The sequence below is a fragment of the Balaenoptera acutorostrata genome, chromosome 20 (genome assembly GCF_949987535.1).
Source record: "Balaenoptera acutorostrata chromosome 20, mBalAcu1.1, whole genome shotgun sequence".
Taxonomy (NCBI): domain Eukaryota; kingdom Metazoa; phylum Chordata; class Mammalia; order Artiodactyla; family Balaenopteridae; genus Balaenoptera; species Balaenoptera acutorostrata.
Genome location: NC_080083.1, coordinates 44,729,720 through 44,755,891, shown reverse-complemented (window position 1 = coordinate 44,755,891; position 26,172 = coordinate 44,729,720). Strand labels below are relative to the sequence as shown.

The window sequence follows — 26,172 nt, the reverse complement described above, 5'->3', positions numbered from 1 at the left end:
AAAATCCCAGCCAATTCATTCTTTCCATCTAAGTTCAGAAAGTTCATCTACCAACTCACACGTACGTATTACATATTGCATGACAATTATGACCCAACACCCCAAGAGTTGAAAAATTAATGAAAAAAGTTTCAGATTCTTATAAGCAATGATAATCCTCATTCTGAAACTGCACTTTGTTTTATAGCTAAAAGGGCATGTGTGGGCTCAAGCAGTCTTACCACTCACATTATTATTACAGTTATCAATGTCATCCTCAGAAGGAATCTTTGAGAAACAAAGATTCACTTTGCATTTCACTTTAATGAATGTAATGTAATTTCACTTTACATTAGCTCTTGGAAAACACATAAGAGTCTCTGTCTCATAAACACTGACACTCATTTTTCAAGAGGTACTTCTAAATAAATGCATATGGTTCTGCTCTCAAAGGAAGTACTGTCAATCCTGCTAACTGAATTTCACATTATGCAAGCAGTGGATTCCAGCTTGCTAGAGCATTACTAATAAACTTTGTTTCCAAAAGGAAGGAGGAAAATTAGTAAGTTAAAGTAAGTTACAGTTAAGAAAAAACAAGAACACTTCCTTAATTCATTGGTAACTTGGTTGTGGCTCTGGATTTGCAAGAAAATAGTACAGCCCTAGTAATACAACTTTTCTCCTTGTAGATTGATATATGGTGGATCAAATAATGTTAACATGTAACTTAAAATCTAATCAAACCAAATATTCTATGCTACTTATTAATCTGTATTTTTAAAAATAGCTAATACAGGGTCTTCCCTGGTGGCACAGTGGTTAGGAATCCGCCTGCCAATGCAGGGGACACGGGTTTGAGCCCTGGTCCAGGAAGATCCCACATGCCGCGGAGCAACTAAGCCCATGCGCCACAACTACTGAGCCTGTGCTCTAGAGCCTGCGTGCCACAACTACTGAGCCCGTGAGCCACAACTACTGAAGCCCGCACGCCTAGAGCCCGTACTCCACAACGAGAAGCCACTGCAGTGAGAAGCCTGTGCACCGCAACAAAGAGTAGCCCCCGCTCACCACAGCTAGAGAAAGAGCGTGCGCAGCAACGAAGACCCAACACAGCCAAAAATAAAAATAAATTAATTAATTTAAAAAAATTAAAAAAAAAATAGCTAATACAGGGACTTCCCTGGTGGTGCAGTGAATAAGACTCCACGCTCCCAATGCAGGGCGGCCCAGGTTCGATCTCTGGTCAAGGAACTAGATCCCACATGCGTGCCACAACTAAGGAGCCAGCAAGCCACAACTAAGGAGCTCTGGAGCCGCAACTAAGAAGCCCACCTGCTGCAACTAAGGAGCCCACGTGCTGCAACTAAGGAGCCCATGAGCCACAACTAAGACCCGGTGCAACCAAATAAATAAATAAATACATAGTTTTAAAAAGTCTTTATTGAATTTGTTACAACATTAAAAAAAATAAAATAGATAATACACAGACATGGTATGAAATTCCAAACACACACACACACACAAACACACACACAAATTTAGAAGACATAAAAAGGCTGAACAATAAGTCATGATAGTAACAATATAATTCATAAATAAAACAAATATCCATGAGTTTATACTGTTATAAATAACTGAATAAATAAGTAAATGTAATTGAAGTGAAGGCTCTTCCTTACAGTAGAATTCTAATTATTATTAATTAGAATAATAGAAATAGAATTTATATGCAGGAAGAATTATAGAAATATAAAACTTTGGCAAACATAACAGTGGTAACTGTCTCAGGTAACAGCAATGGATGCTAAAATTAGTGGACAAAAATGAGTAACAACACATAGTCTTGTAACAACACTTATCTCCCCACAAGATAACACAGGTAACAACACATATCTCCCCACAAGATATTTATCAAGGTATTCAAAGTTCTTAAGGAAATATTACATTCAACAAATTTCAAAAAATTACAAATGCCCTGGATAGAATTTATTAATATTTATACTAATCAATTGTTATCTGTTTAGTGTAATTTCAAAGATACCACAAAAGCCTCTTTCCTATTTGGCTTAAATGGTTTAAACAAAAAGTTGACCCATTGCCTGAAAGAGAGCCTCAGCTAACCCGCAGCTTCATGTAATGGTAAGAAAAAGCCACTGAGATTTAGGAGTTGTTTGTGGTAACAAAAACTGGTTGATACAGAAATTCCTCTTTATCCAATCTTCCCCAAAATACCATCTGTTTCGGCAACTATAGACCTTACAGCTCATCAACAGGTACTAGAGTAAAGTCAAAACAGTAACTAAATCAAAACCATAATGACATATCACCTCACTCCAGTCAGAATGGCAATTATCAAAGAGACAAGAAATAACAAGTGTTGGTGAGGATGTGGAGAAAAGAGAACCCTCATACACTGTTGGTGGGAATGTAAATTGGTATAGCCATTACTGAAAACAGTATGAGGTTCTTTAAAAAAGTAAAGATAGAACTACCATATAATCCAGCAATTCTACTTCTGGGTATTTATCTGAACGAAACAAAAACCCTAACTTGAGAAGATATCTGCATCCCCCATATTCATTGCAGCATTATTTATAATAGTCAAGACATGCAAGCAACCTAAGTGTCCACTGGTGGATGAATGGATAAAAAAAATGTGAGATATGTGTGTGTATGTATATGTGTGTATATATATGTATACATACACACAATGGAATATTATTCAGCTCTAAAAAAGAAAGAAATCTTGCCATATGCCACAACATGAATGAACCTTGAAGGCATTATGCTACATGAACTAAGTCAGAGAGAGAAAGACACATACTGTATGATCCCATTTATATGTGGGATCTAAAAAACAACAAAAAACAAAACAAAAAATGGAACTCATAGATAAAGAGAACATATTGGTGGTTTCCAGAGGTGGGGGGTGGGTGAAATAGGTAAAGGTGGCCAAAAGTTATACATAACTTCCAGTTATTTATAAGTAAGTCCTCAGGATATACAGCTTTATAAAATATACAGCTTTGTGACTATAGTTAATACTGTAACATATGTTTGGAAAGTTGCTAAGAGAGTAGATCTTAAAAGTTCCCATCACAAGAAAAAAAATTTTGTAACTATGTGTGGTGATAGATATTTTTCTTTTCTTTTCGTAAATATTTATTTATTTATTTATTTATTTTGGCTGCGTTGGGTCTTCATTGCTGTGCATGGGCTTTCTCTAGTTGTGGCGAGCAGGGGCTACTCTTCATCGCGGCGCACAGGCTTCTCATTGCGGTGGCTTCTCTTATTGCGGAGCATGGGCTCTAGGTGCATGGGCTTCAGTAGTTGTGGCACGTAGGCTCAGTAGCTGTGGCTCGTGGGCTCTAGAGCGCAGGCTCAGTAGTTGTGGCGCACGGGCTTAGCTACTCCACTGCATGTGGGATCTTCCTGGACCAGGGCTTGAACCTGTGTCCCCTGCATTGGCAGGTGGATTCTTAATCACTGTGCCGCCAGGGAAGTCCCTTTCTTTTTTTTTAGATTTTTTTTTTTTTGATGTGGACCAATTTTAAAGTCATTATTGAATTTATTACAATATTGCTTCTGTTTTATGTTTTGGTTTTTTTTGGCCACGAGGCGTGTGGGATCTTAGCTCCCCGACCAGGGATTGAACCCACACCCCCTGCATTGGAAGGCGAAGTCTTAACCACTGGACCGCCAGAGAAGTCCCGTGGTGATGGATATTAACTAGATTTATTGTTGTGATCATTTTGCAATATATCTTTTTTTATTTGGCTGCGCCACGTGGCATACAGGATCTTAGTTCCCCGACCAGGGATCGAACCCATGCCCCCTGCAGTAGAAGCATGGAGTCTTAACCACTGGACTGCCAGGGAAGCCCCCATTTTGCAATATATACAAATATTGAATCATTACGTTGTATACCTGAAACTAATAGATTTTATGTCAATTTATATCTAAAAAAGGAAGGAAGGAGGGGAAGGGAGGGGAAAAGAGAAAGAAACAGTGACTAAAGCTAGAAAGGGTCGGGGCAGGCAACACAGTGTAAATAATTACAGAAAATGTTATCTGTATTACCCTCATCTCTTGCCTGGATTTCTTTAAAAGTTTTCTTGTTGCTCTCCACTCCAATCCCCCAATCTGGCTGGTACATAGTACCCAGACTAATCTTTTAAAAATATAAACCAGATCATGTTATTCCCCTGCCATATCATGAGAGGTCTTGTAGGCCACAGTAAGGAATTTGAGTTTCATGGCAAAACAGAAAAACTCTAATAAAATATAAAAATATAACCACAACAGGATGCAGCCAGTTACCAAAGAGTCAAATAACTTCCAAATATCTTTCTGAGTCTCAAGGTATACTACTGTAGTACAAAATATGCTTAATATTGAAAATAAGTGTGTCTTAGTGTACTCAGTTTATGGTAACAGTGAAGAACATAACTTGTTTTAAAAATATTTTTCTTTAAGATGGCTAAAATTTCGCTGAAATTTGAGGGATACCCAAGATATTTAGGATACATTTTCCAATGGCTCTGGGTAGTCTAGGAGGTTCTTTCAACTATAGTCAACCAGCACATATGTATGTTTTGCTTTCACAGAAAACATCCATTCCAAGTTCAATTCAGTTCCTTTTTCTTAGCATCTTCAAAGTGTTAAGTCCTACGTAAAGATTTATAGGATTTAGTCCCTGCTTCCATGGATCTTGCAATCTAGTGGAGGACTCAGCATGCAAATACTTAGGAATGCCAGGAATACTCTTTACCAGCACTAGGGCAGAGATTATTTTTCACCCTGAAGCAGGGACTGGGCTGGTTATGGGCTAGAGTGCAGTAGCAGCTATGAGCAAGAAAAAAATGTCCCGAGCACAGTAACTTGTTAACTTCTAACATTTTCAAAGAGAATGTGCCTTTCTCCGTCATGATATTCTACAAAAGTGAACAAAGAATGGTATGATTATGTGCCCAAATAATGGGCACTGAAAATAACTTCCCTGGATGCCTGTTTCTTCCCAGGTGATTCCTAAATCAGAGGTATATAAATTGGGAGCTGTGTGTTTTATGTTACAAGTGATCCCAAATGTAGTTTCTACACATTAAAAATAAGGATGGTAAATTCATTAAGTCTAACAGAGGAAAGTGTCAAAAAACTTGTCTTTTTAATTTTTAAAAGGCTGTAACCCCTAGAATAAGATTGTTTAACAAAAGAATCAATAAATTTTAAAATCTACATAATCCAGATCCTATACATATATGAAAATTAGCAACAAGTCTAAAATTTTTTTAAACAGGCAAATATGATACACACACACACACACAAAAACCAGCATAAAGTTAGACTTACCGTAATAGGAGTTCTTTGGGAAGTTTTTTATTAATTACAGCTTCATCGCTATTTGAGAACATCTGCAAAAACAAAATCATTGTGTCAAGTGTCACTTAACATTTTATTATGTTCAACTCAACAGTTTAGAGGTAATCCTCTTAGGAGAGAGGTGAATAAGTACAGTGGGTGTTATAAGCCAAAGTCATATTTTCAGAAACTCTTTAGGCTTAAAAATGTCTGAGACATTTAATTTGTTCCCTGTCTTTAGAAAAAAAATGAACTAATAGCAGTCAGAAGGATGATATTATGTGCCAGGTGCTATTTTAAGTGTATTTTATGTATTAGTGTACTGAATCTTCATACTACCCTTAATTTCATTGTACATATAAGGAAACTGAGTTACAAAAGATTTATTTGCATATCAGTACAGAGTGACCATTTAAAAATGCCATTAAGGTAAGGTTATTCTCCAAATCTAACTCACATTTATTTGTTCACAGAGATGTTCAGAAACCTAGGATAGGAAATGTTCTCTTTCAAGTTTTATATATCACGCAGAAAAGTAATAATGCCTCATAACCACCACCATATGCATTCTGGATACATGCAGGATCATTTAACAAATTAATGAAATAACTCACAATGGGTACTTTTAACAGAGCCGTCACTATAAGCTTGTCTAGTAAGCTACATAAAAAAAAAACCAAATACCTATATATCCAATAAAAAGCAACTAAAAACAATACACATGTCACTGAAGCTGAGAGGAATATGTTCAGTCCCTGCTATTAAGTATTACATGGATGCCTCTTGACTTCATACAATGAACATTTACTGAACATGCTGTATTAGGCACTTTTCTAGGCAATGAAATACAAAAACAGTAAGATGTTATCTCGGTACTTAAGGAGCCCCTGCTCTACAATGAAGAACCCAGAAATAAGCAAATACTAATTTTGGACTGGCATCAAGGAGATAAGCTAGAAATAAATTAAAATTATAGTTCAAGTAAAAGATGATGTAGGTATGATTACAGGGGTGGTGGAAGTGGAAAATAAAAAAACTAGACAAAAGGATTTTTAAAGAAGCTACAGGACTTGCTGATGGAAAGTTGGATCATCTACCAAGTTTCAGTGCAGCAAACACACTATATTACAATAAAAGTAATGCTGCCTGACAATTACATGTTTTTGGAAATTGCCAGACATCAAAGAATAATCTGCTTCCCTAAATTCTCTACCCATTAATGGAAGGTATTAAGAAAAAATCATATCCCTTTTCTATAAGGCAGACTTTCAAAATGAAGCCATCACATTTCCTCCTAAACAAGTTCTCAAATTCCACAGTTTCTAAGACTCTACACCATTAAGATCATTCTTCTCCAGGTACACTTATAGGAAAGAATGCATGAAGTAGTTATAAAGTATACCCTGAATAATCTAGGGTTGATGACATAAATAACAATGTCTTGCAAAGACAGCTAATGTATCCAAAATTGAGACCTGCCTGGGGGACTTCATAGCACACAACATATATCTTAAGCTTGAGATCTTGGGGAAAAATCAAGTTAGTAAGTATAAAACAATATCACTAAGCTAAGCACCCAATATACTAGCCTATGCCCAACTCAAATCCACAAAATATAAAAGATAATCATTTTTATACTAGAAATGCTAAGCTCTTTATCTTGTATATTCAAAGTATTTAATTGAATGCTACGTATCTCACCCACCAAGGCACTCTGCTCACTTGAACATACACGGTAATTAAATTGATAAAAAATATAAACCTGCTATGCATTGTTCACATGATTTGTGCAATTCTAGATATAAAAAGGAACAAAAATCACACCCAGGGGCTTCCCTGGTGGTGCAGTGGTTAAGAATCCGCCTGCCAATGCAGGGGACACGGGTTCGAGCCCTGGTCCGGGAAGATCCCACATGCCACGGAGCAGCTGGGCCCGTGAGCCACCAACTACTGAGCCCACGTGCCACAACTACTGAAGCCCGCATGCCTACAGCCCCTGTTCCGCAACAAGAGAAGCCACCGCGATGAGAAGCCCGTGCACCGCAATGAAGAGTAGCCCCCGCTCACCACAACTAGAGAAAGCCCACGCACAGCAACAAAGACCCATCTCAGCCAAAAATAAATAAATAAATTTATTAAAAAAAAAAAAAGTCACACCCAGCAGCAATTTTTTCCCCTAAGTCAGTCTAAATAGACCAAATGTTGTTGTCTCTGTAAGAACATGAGGTATATGAGAAGAGAAAAGAAAAAAAGGAATAGACAGTGTCCTGGGAGTATCTGGGAAACACCATGTGTATAGGATATCTGTCCAGATTTATATTTCCCTCCAATTCCTTCTGCACATATGTATCCTACTCCAAGTCTGCAAGAAAAAGATCAGTGGTTCACAAACCATGGTCACCTGACTAACGGCATCAGCATCAAACAGAACCTTGTTAGAAATGCAAATTCTTGGGCTGTACTCCAGACCTATAGCATCAGAAACAGGATGCCAGGGGTGGTGGAGGGAAAGAGGGGCAATTTGTATTTTAACAAGCCCTCCAGGTGATACTGATGCTTCCTAAAGTTTGAGAACCAATGGAACAGATAAAATAGATTGAGAATTTCAGGACTTAAGAAATTACAGTTATAACACATAATCAGAATATTTTATTATTTGTAGTGACATAGCAATGGAGCTTAGAAAATAATCCTAGAGGTAGACACACATTAATTTTAGATGTTTTCTAGGAAACCCAAATGGTTTCTGCTCCAGTTCATGGCACTGGGTTTTTTTGTTTGTTTGTTTAATTTTTTGGCTGCATTGGGTCTTCATTGCTGCACACAGGCTTTTCTCTTATTGTGACAAGTGGGGGCTACTCTTCATTGCGGTGCACGGCCTTCTTACTGCGGTGTCTTCTCTTGGTGCGGAGCAAGGGCTCTAGGTGTGCAGGCTTCAGTAGTTGCAGCACGTGGGCTCAGTACTTGTGGCACACGGGCTTAGTTGCTCCGGGGCATGTGGGATCTTCCTGGACCAGGGGTTGAACCCGTGTCCCCTGCACTGGCAGGCGGATTCTTAACCACTGTGCCAGGGAAGTCCCCATGGTATTGTTTGTAAAATAAATGTTTCACAGAAGCAATAGAATACATGTTTTAGATATCTTACTGTTTCAGCTGAATCCAAACTCTAGGTTTCTCATACAAAATATAAAGGGTGTCAAATCCAATTACATCAAGGATATAATGAATTATAACAAATTTGTGAAGGTTTTAGATATAATCGTTGTAGAGGAAATCACTGTTCAAACATTTGACATTCTTAGGTTATCTGGTTTCATATTAATGTGTGGATAGATTATTATATATTTTAATAATCTATCCACAAAAAATTACAAGGATATTGTGGGGGGGAACATGAGAGCAACTACATTGTTCTCTCTTGATTATTTCTTTCAAGGTAGGACATCATCCCCTAAACAAACAAAAACAGACACTGCAACAGCCCCCCTGTCATATAGGGATAGGACATTCTTAAATATTCAGGTTTTTAAAAAATTAAGTGATTTGTTTTGTCATACATTAGCATTTATTGTTGTTTTGTATAAAACTGTAATCGTTTTTCTATAAATTACCTAGCTGAGAAATGTAACTGTGAAACCACTTGTTGCAAACTGTAATCACAACACAGAGTTCCTGAAGAATAAGAAGCATTTTTTTTTGGCTATTATTTTAGCCTTTCTGATCAGTTTTTAAATCTTTGGCACATTTTGGGAATTAGTTTACCAACACAGTAAATTTAAATGCTTAGCACACAAAAAAGACACAGGAAACAAATTCAAGAGGCTTTAAATACAGGATCTGGGTGGGAAATGCAGAGGGGTTGAACAAAGGAAACAGGAAAAGAAATACTTTCTCAACAGTGACCCCTGCTGATTAAATTAAAGTATAGCTACCAACTCCAAAAACGGAAATTAAAAGGTCTGACCTATGTTATTCAACCATTATGGAAGAAATACAAAATTTAATATGTATTTTGGCATAGAATACTAGTATCCCCTCATATCCTCTCTACTCATCTAGAGTAACAGAATTCCCAATTTTTAGCTAGCACATGGCTGTGTGGAAAGAAGACTTTATTTCTCATTACGTTCTGGGCAATGGGATGTAAGAAAAAGTGATGTGTGCGGTATCAGGAGGGTCCTTAATGAGAGAGAGTGTGCCCCTTCTTTACTCCTTCCTCAAGGATGATGTGTCCATTACATCAGACTGTAAGCTCTGAGAGGAAAGGGGCCTTGTCTGTTTAGTTCACCCCAGTATCGTCGGTAAGCAATACAATGCCTAGAAATTCCTCAACCAATGAATGTCATTTTTACTAAACAGATCAGGAAATACTTTTTGACTGTAAATTCCCAGCAGGCTTCCATGGTTTTTTCACTTTGTATCTCAGGAGGGGAGGGGAGGGAAGAGGAGGGGAGGGGAGGAAGAAAGAAATTTAATAAACTGAATGTTACTCTAAATTCAGCAAATAACATGCAAATGACGTCAACACAGCAACAGACTGAATACATTACAAAAATAACGATTAAAATACCTGAAGAAAAAAGTTGGAAGATTCAACTTATGGCCCATTTATTTCAAGGGATATGATACATTTCTTGTTTAAAAAAAAAAAGTTATAATAATTCCTAAGCTTTCACCATCATGGGATTTCATCTGTATACAGCATTTTTAGCAGCTTTATTATGGCATAATGCAAATATCATAAAAGTCACTGGTTTTAAGTGTACACTTCAATAATTTTTAGTAAATTTATAAAGTTGTGCAACCATCACTACGATTCAGTTTTGATGAACTTCCATCACCCCAAAAATATCCTTTATGCCCATTTGCAATCAATCCCTGTGCTGATCCCCAACCTCAAGCAACCACTAATCTTCCTTCTGTCTCTGTAGATTTTCCCTTCTGGGCATTTTTAAAAAATGGAATCATAAAATATGTCATCTTTTGCATCTGACTTTTTTTATTCTGCATGTTTTTTAAGTTCACCTATGTTATAGCATGTACCAGTAGTTCATTCTTTTTTATTGTTGAATAGTATTCCAGTGTATGGAATTCTATATTTTGTTTATTCATTCCTAGTGGACAGACATTTGGATTGTTACAATTTTTTTTACTATTATGAATAATGCTGCTATGATCATTCTCATACAAGTCTTTGGGTTCAAATATGTTCTCATTTCTCTTGGATAAATTCTAAGGTGGAGATTTTCTGGGTTGTATCATATGGTTAAGTTTATTTAAAACTTTTAAATTGTTTTCCAGAGTAGCTGCACCATTTTACATTCCCACCAGCAATGTACGAGGTTTCCAGTCTGTCCCTATCTTACCGTTCCTTGCTGTTGTCTTTTTTATTTCAGTCAGTCAATGGGGTGGTATCTCATTGTGGTTTCAATTTGCACTTCCCTAATTACTAATGCTGTTGAGCATCTTTTCATGTGCTTTTCAGCCATTCAAAAGACTTCTTTGGTGAAATGTATATTCAAATCATTTTCCCTTTTGAGTTGTTTATCTTCTTACTATTGAGATTTAGGGCTCTTTATATATTTTGAATACACATTCATTATCTACTCTATGACTTGCAAATATTTTCTCCCATTCTGTGTGTTGTGACTTCTATTTCTTAATGGTGTCTTTTGAAGAATAAATATTTTTAATTTTGATATAGTCCAATTTATCCTTGTTTTTAACACATCATGCTTTTGAATATCATATATGTGAACTCTGCCTAACCAAAGGTTATACAATTGTCTTTTTTTTTAAATTTTAATTTATTTATTTTTAATTCTTATTTATTTTTTGGCTGCGTTGGGTCGTTGTTGCTGCACGTGGGCTTTCTCTAGTTGTGGTGAGCGGGGGCTACTCTTGGTTGCATGGGCTTCTCATGGTGGTGGCTTCTCTTGTGGCTCGCGGGCTCTAGGGCGTGGGCTTCAGTAGTTGTGGCTCACAGGCTTAGCTGCTCCGCGGGGCATGTGGGATCTTCCCGGACCAGGGCTCGAACCTGTGTCCCCTGCACTGGCAGGCAGATTCTTAACCACTATGCCACCAGGGAAGTCCATATACAATTGTCTTTTAATTCAGAAACTTTTAAAGCCATACCTAGCTGACTCTCTCAACTAGACATAATGGCCTCTAAGAAGCTAAAGGGAATTTATGCCACAGCAGATAGACACAACCAAAGTCAGGAGAGGTCTGTCTTTAAAAGAGTTATAATGATGTAGCTTTTGGGACATGGAATAACACAAACCAGATTCACAGAAAATTTCAGAAATTTTAAAGGAAGTTGTACCTGCTGGGTACAACAAGGGACAGAAACTATTTAAAATGAAAAAAGGCCTCTGGGTTCCCAACTTTCTATAGGGAGGAAGTACCCTGAGAAAGCTACTTAGCTTCATAAGATATTTCTTATGTAAAAGGAGAGACCTCTCAGAAAGCAGTGTTAAGAGCTCATAACACAGTACCAAGAATCACAGAGAACAATGGATTAGGGAACCATTCCCAGGAAGCAAAACTGGGCCCCAATCAAGGCACGTTGCCTGCTTCTGTGTTACCAAAAGTAGGGTCCAGCTGCTTGCCGCTCGAAAGCCAATACTTGAGAGGCAAGGTTGGTGGAAAGTAAAATTTGATTTCAGAGGCCAGCAACCAGGGGAGAGGGTGGACTCATGCCCAAAGGCCAACTCCTCACTGACAATCAGTGGGCAAGAGCTTTTAAAGGGGAGTTTCAGGCGTGTATAGGCGGAGGTAGGGGCTACATGCAGGAACCAAATAGTCAGCTCTGACAGTCATCTTGAAATTGGTCATGCGGTGGGGTCTGATCAGCGTCATCCTGATTTTAAGTACAGTTAATCTTCAGTTCCAGGGTTGGTTTGTTCCCATTTCCTTGAGGCCAGTTCTCAGAATTGTGGCAGCTCATGTCATGGCTACAGTCTGGTCATCATAGTAAACTTCTTCCACCTGGTGGGGGTTTCAATATCTACAAAACAGCTCAAAGGACATAGAATATTATCTACAGCCCATGAGGAGGAACTAAAGGTCCTTGAATTTGTTTAATAACTGAACTATTAATATTTGGTCTTGTTTGACTGTTTTCCTTTGCTTCTGCATTTTCTCAATTCTCTGATTAAACTCTTTAGCTAAAGTTTTTCTACAGACAAAAGGAGGCAGAGGACATGGGGGGGAAGGACCATAGGGTCCTGTTCCATTTCACCTGGAGTAGGTGACCTTGACAATGCGCCTGCTATATTTCAGAATTGATATACGCCATATGCCTCCTGTTACTCCCCCTTTCTGGGTCAATGTATATTGCCGTTATTCTATCTCTGTGAATAACAGTATATGTTGAGTGTATGCGGCAGATAACTTTTCTTTTTAGTTCATAGGTCTCTGGATCAAGAGGAACTGCAGGTGAGGACCCTCATCTACCTCTAAATCAAATAAATGCAGATAACAAGTTACAGGTTTTCACCATTATTTATTTGTGTATTTATACAGGTTGTTTTTGGATATAAGACTTTCGAGGTCTTGGGAGGGAATGATTTGCATGCGACAAGAATGCAAATCATTGGAGCCAGAGGGCAGACCGTGGTAGAACCTTATAATAAGGGCCTCCGAAGAATCTTATCTCCTTGCTACAATACCCTTTTGCAATGGGCTTTTGCTGCACCTCCCTTCAATAGGTGGAGTCTGTTTTCCCACCCTCTGCATTTGAGTTCACATGATGACTTGATCTGACCAAAAGAATGTGGTGAAAATAACACTGCAATTTCCAAGCTAAGCCTTAACCAAAACTTTACCTTCTTGAAACACTCCTGCCACCATGTAAGAAAGCCCAGGCTAAACCTGTGAATGATGACAGACCTTGTGGAAAAAGAGTACCAGCTGACAGTGACACCAAGGTCTCAGACTGTAAATGAGGCCATCTTAGACACTCAAGCCCCAGTCAAGCCACCAGAGGACTGCAGCCTCACGGGAGACCTTTTTGGGTGACTAGAAGAAGAACTGCCAGACTGAATAATTGTTTCAAGCCACTAAGTTTTAGAGCGGTTGTTAGACAGCAAAAGCTATGAAAACACATTCTACACATTTTAAAAGTTTATGACTCGTGATCTAAATTTCATAGATTTGAATAAAATCTGAGACATACTGAAGTAGCCCAACATAGGTAAAATCTTTTGGTGGGAAGAAAATTTCTGAGAGAGATTAAGAATGAACCGTCATAAAGAAATCCAGAGTTGAAGCTGCAGAGATTTTTTTAAAACGATTTTTTCCTATAAGTAGTTTTTACTGATTATGCCATTCCCTCCTCACTCAACCAACACCAGATGTTTTTCCAACTGGTTAGTGTTCTTGCCAAAATCTAAGAGGAAAAACATTTTTGTATGGCTAAATAAACCTAAAACAAAGTAAGTTTGTAATTCCTCCACCCAACATCTTGTCCCTAGTAGAAACAGAATTGCTTTTTAGAAGCAAACTGCTGTCAGTGCATTACCATCTCATGACTAAATTTATCTTAAGAAAGAAATCCCTAGATAAAAACACCAAGAAGGGATACATTTAGAAAACAGATACATTACTTAATAGATCAAACTTTCTGCTATGGACACTTTCTAATATCTGACTCAATATTACAAGCTTTCTTTTATCCTGACTTCTGTTTCTTTAACTGAAATCAATATCCACTACCAATTCACTGATCTCAGTCTAAAATAAGTATACACTTTTATTCTGTTTTCTGTTGAGCATTTCTTCCACTTAATCAGTTTTAACTATCCACAGCAACATTCCAGAGCACCGATGACTCCATGAACTTTGATGAACTACTGGATATGACTGGAACTCATTTTGGGTACTGCTCAATCCTGGAAATCTTCCATGCCCTACTGAAAATTTCTTTTGAAGTTATGAGGTGAAAGGAAAGAATTTTAAAGTCAAGGTGGCAATATAATTACATGTCCTCCCCTTTTCTCCTCCACTTACCCCAGCTCCACCACACTATATACACACAAAAGAACTACTAGTAGATACAACAAGGCCATGATGGGATCTGACTCAGGATTAGCAAGCATTTAACTGAATCTCATAATCCAAAATGCCAGAGGGGGTGGTAAATCAGAGGAAAGTAGGGTTTGACTTCCTCATGTACAAATTCTAGTCGATGTGCCAGACACTGAAAACTGGCAGAATCTGTGGAATTTTCCAAGACATATGTCAGATAGTAATTTTACAACTCACTCACAAACACACATTCTAAATCATCTTACTGCTATGGAAATATTTCCAAAGCAATGGTATTTTAATACAGCCATGCTACTTATTTGTAGAAAAAGCATTCCCTTGTTTTAGATAATGTAAGAAACAAAGTACACAGTACCCTAGATACCCTAACTGCATGCCAGAAATTATATTTTAGATTTAAAAGGAACCAAAAGAAACAATATGTTAAATCAGAACAAAGATTCTTTAAAAAGGAAAGGAAGAAATAACTTTGTAAGAAAGTCATTAAGGAAAAGTGATACCAAATTAATAGACAAAGGAAATCTATTAGACTTCCTAGGCCATGATATGAATAAGACAGTGGTGCTATTATGAACAAGATAGCTAAACAAAGGATGCATGATATAGCTAAATATTTGGCTGTTGTTAATTGATATATATATATATATCTAGAAAGAGGTCTCTATAATATACCATATAACTTAACTGAATTTTTATATAAAAAGTCAACCAAGACAAAAGGACATTGGAAAAACAGTAGGGTCCGCCCTACCCCTATACCCTATCGAATCTTCCAGGGGGTTCTTTTGATATTTACCTCTGTTTTTCTAAATATGCTTGATTTATCAAATTTAGATATTACCTATCGACATACTGCCAAGGAATGTAAGTATTTAGTTTCAACCTCTACCTCTAGCCTCCATACCCTACGTAATTTTATGACAATCTTTGTTTAAATAAAGAGTGAGTGTGAATGTAATACTGGACAGATACTACTGAGTGCTGAGCCAAGCAGAACAATAGGACCATGCACTCTTTCTCCCTACAAATTAATGACAACCTCATTTTTTCTACTTTCTATATATTTTTAACTTTCCCTCAAATGCTCCAGCATCTGTCACATGTCTATCAATATTTTCCATATGCTCAAACACATCAGATATTGTTTTTTCCCAGAGCCATACCTTCCCAGAACACTTTATTCTTTCTTCTGCTTCCCTCTGTGGTGGGACTCTCTAGACTAGGTACAGAGTTGTCACCTTGGGCTCTCCCTTGGCTCTTCTCTTTGACTGAATTCTGAGTCTTGGACCCGATTTCTTTTCCCTTCCTATTTAAGAGTACATTCACTAGTAACTTACGCGGGAAAAAAGGCTCATGAGAACTGAAATTCTGGTCACTTGCATGTCTAAAAATATCTTTATCCTAGACTCACATTTGATTGATAATATGGCTGAGAATAAAATTATAGGTTGGAAATCCTTTCCACTGAAGATATCTGAAGATACTGCTTAATGCATTTCTGTCTTCCTATGTTACTACTGTGATATGTAATGCTATTCTGATTCGTCCTTTGAATGTAACCTCTAGCTACTCTTGCTGGAAGCTTTTAGTACAGCCCCTGTATCCCCAGTTTACTGAAATTTCATAATCAGTCCTCTTGGTCTGTGTCTTTTTTATTATTCTATCATATCTTTCAACTTGCAATTCTATGATTCAGTTTGGAAAATGCTTTGGAAATCTGTTGGTATCATCTCCCACTACTTTCTCTGTCCTCTCATGCTCAAATTCCTATTAGTCAAATATTGGACCTCCTGGTCTATCTTTAATTTTTAAAATTATTTGTCTCCTATTTTCCTCATTTAATATGTTCTTTCTAATTCCTAGGAAATTGCTTCAACTTTACTTCCAATCTTTCCACTAATGTTTTTTTTTGGGGGGTATCATTTTTTATTTCCAAGAGTTATTTCTTATTTATTGAAAGAGTTTCAAAAGAGCATTCTGTTTTTTGAAGATGCAACATTTCATTTCTTAGAGATTAATACCTCTTCCCCTCTGCCCTACCCGCAGTTTCTTCCCCTCTGCTCTCTACCTTGTTTCTTTTATGTGTTTGTTTGGCCTCTCACTTTGGAGGCTTTCCTCAACTATCAGGTTATCCTTGGCTGTCCACTCCTTTTCATGGCATTAAGAAGCTATTGTAGAGCTTCCCTGGTGGCGCAGTGGTTGAGAATCTGCCTGCCAATGCAGGGGATGCGGGTTCAAGCCCTGGTCTGGGAGGATCCCACATGCCACGGAGCAGCTGGGCCCGTGAGCCACAACTACTGAGCCTGCGCGTCTGGAGCCTGTGCTCCGCAACAAGAGAGGCCGCGATAGTGAGAGGCCCGCGCACCGCGATGAAGAGTGGCCCCCGCTTGCCACAACTAGAGAAAGTCCTCAAACAGAAACGAAGACCCAACGCAGCCATAAATAAATAAATAAATAAATGAATAAAAATTTAAAAAAAAAAAAAAAAAAAGAAGCTATTGTAAGTTCACTGTTTGGCTCCATATCCCTATCCTTTTCATACATCTGATATTCCTGGATCCAGAAGCCTCAGCCTCCATTTTCTTGAAGAAAAAAATGCCCAGTTTCCTAGAGGGGGAAGTAGTAGTTTACATAGGATTCAACCACTTAATTTAAGACTTTCTTCAGCCTTTCCGATGGTGACAACCTCCCCACGAGAACATGCCTCTCTCAAAGGATCTCCTTCGTCCCTCTCCAGAAGAGGAGTAAAGGAAACACAAGAAGAAGAGCCTGGTGCAGAGCCCCAATTCCTATTTCATGGATGTGAAATGCTCAGGATGCTATAAAATCACCACTGTCTTTGGCCATGCACAAACAGTAGTTCTGTGTGTTGGCTGCTCTACTGTCCTCTGCCAGCCTACAGGAGGAAAAGCAAGGCTTACAGAAGGATGCTCCTTCAGACGGAAGCAGCACTAAAAGCCCCCAGAATCAAGATGAATGGGAAACCATCCCAATAAACACATTTTGGATTAAAAAAACTTTCTCCAACCATTACCTACTTTTAATCTCAAGCCTCATTCTTGTATTTTCACTTTTTACTACCAAATGTTGAGTCTTTTTGGAGGTTTTGTAAACTTGCTTGCTAGTCTCTGCAGACAACCCAGAGTGTACCTCCCTCTACTTGGCTAAATTATTTAACTTTTCTACTAATTTTTTTATCTTCTAAAATTTTTTTTGTCATTCTTGTCCCTGTGATCTTATACTCCTTTTTATTCTTTTATTATAATGTTAGTGTTATTTGAAAAGAAAGGAAATAAATGTATTAAGTCAAACTCCCATGTTTAACCAAAATACCCATGCAATAGTTTTAGATATTTTGAATAAAGTCATAAACATACTTACTAAACTTCTGTATACCATGAAACTCATTAGGATAAATAATAACCTTGGATAACAGAATCAGGGTTCAACATGATTTCAAAAGGACAGTATCAAGAGGAAACTAGGGACTTCCCTGGTGGCGCAGTGGTTAAGAATCTGCCTGCCAATGCAGGGGACATGGGTTCGAGCCCTGGTCCGGGAAGATCCCACATGCCACGGAGCAACTAAGCCTGTGTGCCACAGCTACTAAGTCTGCACACTAGAGCCCACAAGCAACAACTACTGAAGCCCGTGCACCTAGAGCCCGTGCTCCGCAACAAGAGAAGCCACCGCAATGAGAATCCCGCGCACCACAATGAAGAGTAGCCCTCGCTCACCGCAACTAGAGAAAGCCCACACACAGCAACGAAGACCCAACACAGCCAAAAATGAATAAATTAATTAATTAATTTTTAAAAATGAGGAAACTAAACAGGGCAAATTTTAAAAAAATCTCTCACTAAAATTAAGCAATTACCAGTTATATAAATATGAAACTAGAAACCTAGTTTCACAAAAACCAGGGAGTTTTAGTTTATCATGAGTTACTTATGTGACTTCCTGTAACAAATTTTAAAAGAAAAGAAAAACTATAATCTTAGGATACATTAATGGAAAGCAGACCAGACCAAGGGACAAAACTACTATATATTCTGAGTGGTTGTCAATAACTCTAACGTCACATTTGAGAAAGGAAGTCAACTAAATATCATTTAGAAAATGCATCCCAGGATATTGAGAGGTTCTAAAGCTAAGTTTTGTGGAAAATGGTAAAGATAAGAGGAATACTCAAAATGTTCAATGGAAGAACATTATAGCTGCTATCGAATAGCTGAAGAATTGTCCTTTACAATCAAGTAGCTCTATACTGTTCAAGATAACCAACCTAGGAGAAGTGGAGACAATGTGTTTAAGACAGATTTGGCTTAAATAAATGTGTAAAGCTGTGAGCTCTCCCCATTACTGGTCAGCCAGTCTCTCCAATGTCAGCGATGTCATAGAGTAGATTCTTCCATTGAGAAGGAGCTTTAACTAGATGACATTAAGCTTGGTTCCACTAAAGGAAGACAGAAATAAAGAAACCAAGAATCAAAGAAGATCATTATATAATGATAAAGGGGGTCATTCATCAAGAAGATACAACAAGTGTAAATATTTATGCACCCAACACTGGAGCACCTAAATATATAAAGCAAATATAACAGAACTAAAAGGAGAAACGAACAGCAATACAATAGTAGCAGGGGATTTTAACACCTCACTCTCAATAACAGATAGATCTTCCACAGAATTAATAAGGAAATAGGGGCTTCCCTGGTGGCACAGTGGTTGAGAATCTGCCTGCCAATGCAGGGGACACGGGTTCGAGCCCTGGTCTGGGAAGATCCCACATGCCGCGGAGCGACTAGGCCCGTGAGCCACAGCTACTGAGCCTGCGCGTTTGGAGCCTGTGCTCCGCAATAAGAGAGGCCGCGACAGTGACAGGCCCGCGCACCGCGATGAAGAGTGGCCTCCGCTTGCCGCAACTAGAGAAAGCCCTCGCATGAAAACGAAGACCCAACACAGCCAAAAATAAATACATTAAAAAAAAAATCTACAAATAACAAATGCTGGAGAGGGTGTGGAGAAAAGGGAACCCTCCTACACTGTTGGTGGGAATATAAATTGGTGCAGCCACTATGGAAAACAGTATGGAGGTTCCTCAGGAAACTAAAAATGGAATTACCATATGATCCAGCAATCCCACTTCCTGGTCATATACCCGGACAAAACTATAACTCAAAAAGATACATGCACCCCTATGTTCATAGCAGCACTATTCACAATAGCGAAGACATGGAAACAACCTAAATGTCCATCAACAGATGAATGGATAAAGAAGATGTAGTACATATATACAGTGAAATATTACTCAGCCATAAAAAAGAATGAAATAATGGCATCTACAGCAAGATGGATACAACAAGAGATTATCATACTAAGTGAAGTAAGTCAGAAAGAGAAAGACAAATACCATATGATATCGCTTGTATGTGGAATCTAAAATATGGCATAAATGAACCTATCTACAAAACAGAAACAGACACAGACATAGAGATCAGACCTGTGGTTGCCAAGGGGGAGGGGGGAAGGGAGAGGGATGGACTGGGAATTTGGCGTTGGTAGATGCAAACTATTACATTTAGAATGGATAAACAACAAGGTCCTACTATATAGCATAGGGAACTATATCCAATACCCTGGGATAAGCCATAATGGAAAAGAATATTTTAAAAAGAATGTCTATATGTATAAAACTGAGTCACTTTGCCATACAGCAGATTGCCACAACACTGTAAATCAACTACACTGCAATTAAAAAAATTAAAAATGAAATAAAATACCTAGCAATAAATTTAACCAAGGAGGTGAAAGATCTGTACATAAAAACTGTAAGGCATTGATGAGAAAAATTGAAGACACAAATAAATGGAAATATATCCATGTTTATGGACTGGAACAATTAATATTGTTAAAATGTCCACACCACCCAAAGTGATCTACATATGCAATGCAATCTCTATCAAAATTCCAATGGCATTTTTCACAGAAATAGAAAATCAATCCTAAAATTTATATGGAACCACAAAAGATCCTGAATAGCCAAAGTAATCTTGAGAGGGAAGAACAAAACTGGAGGCATCACACTTCCCGACCTGAAACTACATTACAAAGCTTTAGTAATCAAAACATTATGTACTGGCATAAAAACAGACACACAGACCAATGGAACAGAATCAAGAGCCCAGACATAAACCCATGAATATACGGTCAACTAATATTTGAAAAGGGAGCCAAGAAGACTCAATGGGGAAAAGATAGTCTCTTCAATAGTAGGTAATGGGAAAACTGTATATTCACATGCAGAAGAATAAAATTAGACCTCTATATTATATCACTCACAAAAATTAACTCAAAATGGATTAAAGACTTAAATAAATGTAAGGCCTAAAACTCCTAGAAGAAAATATAGTGAAAATGCTCCTTAACATTGGTCTTGGCAATGATTTTTTTGGATATGACACCAAAAGCACAGAAGGAAAGCAAAAAACAAGTGGGACTACATCAAACTAAAAAGCTTCTGCACAGCAAAAGAAACAACCAACAAAATGAAAAGGCAACCTATAAAATGGGAGAAAACATTTGTAAACTATATATCTGATAAGGGATTATGATCCAAAATATATAAAGAACTCATACAATAATAACAAAAATAAATAAATAAATAAATAAAAATGGGCAAAGGATCAGAACAGAAATTTTTCCAAAGTATATGAAAAGGTGTTCAACATCATCAGGGAAACACAAGTCAAAACCACAATGAGACATCACCTCACATTTGTTAGAATCACATAATCAAAAAGACATGAGATAATAAGTACTGGTGAGGTGGAGAAAAGCGAACCCTTGAGCAGTGTTAGTGTGAATGTAAATTGGTACAGCCACTATGGAAAACAGTATGGAAGTTCCTCATAAAATTAAAGACAAAACTGCCATATAATTCAGCAATCCCACTTGAGGTATATATCCAAGGAAATGAAATTACTATTTCAAAGAGATATCTGCACCTCCATGTTCACTGCAGCATTATTTACAATAGCCAAGATATGGAAACAATCTAAGTGTCTGTCAACAGATTAATGGATAAAGAAAACATTGGTATATATATACAACGGAATATTATTCAGCCACAAAAAAGAAGGAAATCCTGCCTTTTACAACAACATGGATGAACCTAGAAGGCATGGTGCTAAGTCAAATAAATCAGAGAAAGACAAATACCGTATAATCTCAAAAGTGGTGGTTGCCAGGGTCTGAGGAGTGGGGGAAATGAGAGAAGGTGATTAAAGGGTACAAATATCCAGTTACAAGCCGAATAAATTCTGTAAATCTAATCTACAGCATGGTGACTATAGTGAACATTACTATACTGTATACTTGAAAGTTGCTGAGAGTAGATCTTAAATGTTCTCCCACAAAACAAACATCACTGGGACTTCCCTGGCAGTCCCGTGGTTAAGACTCTGTTTCCACTGCAGGGGGCAGGGGTTTGATCCCTGGTCAGGGAACAAAGATCCCACATGCCATGCAGCACGGCCAAAATAAAATAAAATAAAAACACATTCAAAACAAACATCATTAACTATGTGAGGTGACAGATGTGTTAACTAACCTTACTGTGGTAGCCGCAAAATACACTATGTCAAATCATCATGCTGTGTACCTTAAACTCACACAATGTTATATGTCAATTATATCTCAGTAAAGCTGGATACAAAAAGAGAAAGAAACCAAAGAGGGAACCAACATAAATAAAGAAATGTAATTTACACAGGCATACAGAATATACTAAAATAGGTTTACATTTAGTTATTTTTCTTAAACATTAAAAAAGAATCAAAATTAGGACTTCCCTGGTGGTCCAGTGGTAAAGAATCTGCCTTACAATGCAGGGGACGCGGGTTCAATCCCTGGTCAGGGAACTACGATCCCACATGCTGCAGGGCAACTAACTACTGAGCTCGCGCGCCTCAACTAGAGAGCCCATGTGCCGCAAACTACAGAGCCCATGCGCTCTGGAACCAGAGCGCCACAACTACAGAGCCCATGCACCCTGGAGCCTGTGCGCCACAACTAGAGAAGAGAAAACTCGCACACCACAACTAGAGAGAAGCCCGCACGCCGCAACAAGATATCCCACATGCCTCAACGAAGGTCCCACCTGCCACAAGTAAGACCCGATGCAGCCAAAAATAAATAAATAAATAAATAATGAATAAATCTTAAAAAAAAAAAATCAAAATTAAAATCAATACAGACTGAGAAAAAGCAGGCCAGTGTCATTACTGGATGTACAAACAAATTAGGACTTAGCCTAGAACACAGGCTTGATAACTCTGTTCTTTGTCAGTATGCTTGACCTTATCTCCCCAAACCAGTGGTGACCCAAGACAAAACAAAAACTATTAGGACAATGATATTTTTCATAAATCTACATGCATTCCATTTTTAAATGCTGGGATTATACCCTTTAGATTTGGTTTAAATTAATCTGTATTTTGTTTTAAAATATCAATGGTATATGACACATTTAAAAAAATGTTAGCAACCTTTTATTAGTTAGCCCCCCTCCCTTTTTTTCTCCCCATTTTACTAATCCAAGGCTTTTGTAGATTTCCTAGAATGTATGTTTTATGGGACAGTTCTATAAAGAGTTTGGTCATGAATGACTTTACAAGGTTGTCTGCCAACAGCCATAAAAAATGAACAAAAACATGTTTACAGATTTTTTTTAAAAAAATCAACACTGATAGGCACAAGCCTGTTGATACATAAGTAGAATTTTAAATTCAGCTATCTTTTCTCTGGAGCCTTCTCTTACTAGAAGGAAGACTCTAATCTCTTACCTGCCTGATGGAATTCTGGAACTAGGTGAGGGAAGGAGACTAGCAGGTTCCACTGTTCGCTGTGGCATCTTAGCCTCATTTGCCTCTGGGCTTAGGGTCCTAGGTCCTGAACTTCTCATGTTCAATTCCTCCAAAGAATAATGTCCTGACTTCTGTAAGTCTGATGGCAGTCATTCAACTGATCAGGGTGCAAGGGGTGAGTATGGGGGTGGGGGTGGTGGCAGAGAGGGGTCCATCCCCCATTATAGATTTTTCAGACAACGCTCCCTGTTCTCAGCCTCCATCTGTGGTACATGGTACTTCCATGTACTGAGCTTTTCAGGGGTCTTGCAGACAAATCATGATCTGTCTCTTGCCAGTATTCTCCTCTACAGAGTTTGACCTTCCTCTCCTCTGTTAGGCCACTTACTACTTCTTTTTGCTTTCCTTCTTCTTATACAAGTAGGATTACAGATGTCTTATCCTTTCAAAATGGAGTTTATATTCCTGTCTTTAGGTGATTTTCAAAAAAGCCTGAAAATAATTTTACTTTGCTGTCTTAAAACCTGAAAGGGATGGTTTTTGTAATCTTTTAAGTCAAATAACCTTGAAATAGAGCCAACTACTGTTCAAGAGCTAAATGTTTATGTTTGATAATAACCCCCAAAGGATAACACTATTGAAACCAAGAACTCAAATGCTCGGTTAAATTAGACTACTACCTCTTTTTCAAACAAAGCCTATACTTTCTCATCCCTATGGCTTTATGTCTTCTACCTAGAAATCAATCCATTTTTTAAATGCTCTGCTCCAATTTCATATCCTCCATGAAAGCTTCGCTGATCCTCTCTCCTAGAAGGGAATACCTTTTTCCCACTTCAGGTTTTCATGAGGAAGAACTTTCCCTAAACACACTCCTGACTTCTCTGTACTTCTTTACTTACAGAGGCAGAGTGACTTATCTGACCCTATCTGACTAGTTAATCTTAGAAGAGTGAAGAGCAAACTTGGCCCATCTCTGTGCTCTACCTTTCCAAGGTGTGGAGCAAGCATTCACCGCTTATTTAGGGCCAGACTCTCCCTTGCATAGGGAGGCTTGAGTCAATATAGCACTGCTTGGAGGCAGGTTGGTCTACCTAAAGGACTTCAGTTAAAAGGCACAATTTGGCACACGTACTCAAAAGTTGTATCCTCCAACCTTGTCTCTGTTAGTAATAAAAGTGGTATTTTGACCCCTACCTGCTACTCTTGTTTTCTTTCTTTGTTCAGAACTTCAGAAAGGATAAGGGATGCTTTACCTGAAACCTCTTCAGAAATCCCAATAATCTCTAGGCGGAAATGTTTTCCTACTTTCCTATAATCCAGAACTTTGCTTATAGTTCTATTATAGATCTTAAATTTTTTCTTATTGTGTTGACAATCTTCTAACCTACTAGGCTGTAAGCTTTTAGAAAGTGGATTAGGGCTTCCCTGGTGGCGCAGTGGTTGAGAATCCGCCTGCCAATGCAGGGGACACGGGTTCAAGCCCTGGCCTGGGAAGATCCCACATGCCACAGAGCAACTAGGCCCGTGAGCCACAACTACTGAGCCTGCGCGTCTGGAGCCTGTGCTCCGCAACAACAGAGGCTGCGATAGTGAGAGGCCCGCACACCGCGATGAAGAGTGGCCCCCACTCGCTGCAACTAGAGAAAGCCCTCGCACAGAAACGAAGACCCAACACAGCCAAAAATAAATTAATTAATTAATTTAAAAAAAAAAAACAAAAAAAAGAAAGTGGATTGACCACAGTGCCTTACACATGACAAACCATAATATAAATATTTGTTGCACTGACTGACTGAAGGGCTAAATGTTTCTTTAAACTAAAAGCAAAGAGAATTTTATGGTTTCTAGCTATTTCAGGTTCTACTCATTCTAAAGTCACAGCAAGTGCATATCAAAGACTGCCAGATTATAATTAATCTTATAACTAAGATGTTGTTTTCCCTTGTCAAATTTCCTCTGCAATACACTGGGTCATTATCACCAGTTCTGTTTTTTGTCTGCATCCTCTAGGATTTTTAAAAGCTAATTAGGGGCTTCCCTGGTGGCACAGTGGTTAAGAATCCGCCTGCCAATGCAGCAGACACGGGTTCAAGCCCTGGTCCAGGAAGATCCCACATGCCATGGAGCAACTAAGCCCGTGCGCCACAACTACTGAGCCCGTGCTCTAGAGCCTGCAAGCCACGACTACTGAGCCCACGAGCCACAACTACTGAAGCCCGCGTGCCTAGAGCCTGTTCTCTGCAGCAAGAGAAGCCACCACAATGAGAAGCCTGCGCACTGCAACGAAGAGTAGCCCCCACTCACCGCAACTAGAGAAAGCCCATGAGCAGCAACGAAGACCCAACGCAGCCAAAAATAACTAAATAAATAAATTTATTAAAAAAATAAAAAAGAAAGCTAATTATACATCCTATGAACCTAAAATTGAAAATAATTCAGTTTACACTGAGGAGATGAATTCAAATGAAATGGATAGAATCTAAGCTGATATCTCAAGATACCTTTCTATAATATAGGACAAAGACAATAACCACTCAAATTCACTGTATTAATTAATCATCATCAGTAACAGGAGTGGTTAAAAATAAGTAGTACGTAAAAATGATTAGGAGACAACATGGCCAAACTAGTGGTTGTGGTCACTCTTCTGCAGAATAAAAATTAGAAATTGAGAAAGTACATTTTTAGTATAATTGGAGTATTTCAAAATTAGGGAGCCAGAATCGGGTTTCCTCTAAAACCTCAGATCAATAGCGTACTCAGAGGTGACATCAACAAAAATGGTGGAGTAAGGAATTTTGAAATCCCACCTCCCCATAAAAGTAACCAAAAAACTGACAAAATCAAATATTTTTGAACTTCAGAAACTAACCGAAGGCTTGCAACAGTCCAAGGAGTGTATATTCAAGAACAA

General features: G+C 38.2%; 1 protein-coding gene and 1 pseudogene across 3 annotated transcripts in view; one reads left to right on the top strand and one right to left on the bottom strand.

The window, feature by feature from the left end:
• FBXL20 (F-box and leucine rich repeat protein 20) overlaps nt 1–26,172 on the bottom strand; it is a 114,157-nt gene that overhangs the window by 63,138 nt on the left and 24,847 nt on the right. For all 3 annotated transcript variants that reach the window (XR_009006286.1, XM_057535845.1, XM_007177537.3), the window contains exon 2: nt 5,329–5,390. Coding sequence is in view for 2 of the 3 variants with exons in the window: in XM_057535845.1 (XP_057391828.1) it covers nt 5,329–5,390 (62 nt within the window). In the remaining variant the exon portion in view is untranslated. The remainder of the gene's footprint in view (nt 1–5,328; nt 5,391–26,172) is intronic.
• On the top strand, nt 17,089–17,376 carry LOC103019747 (40S ribosomal protein S27-like; annotated as a pseudogene).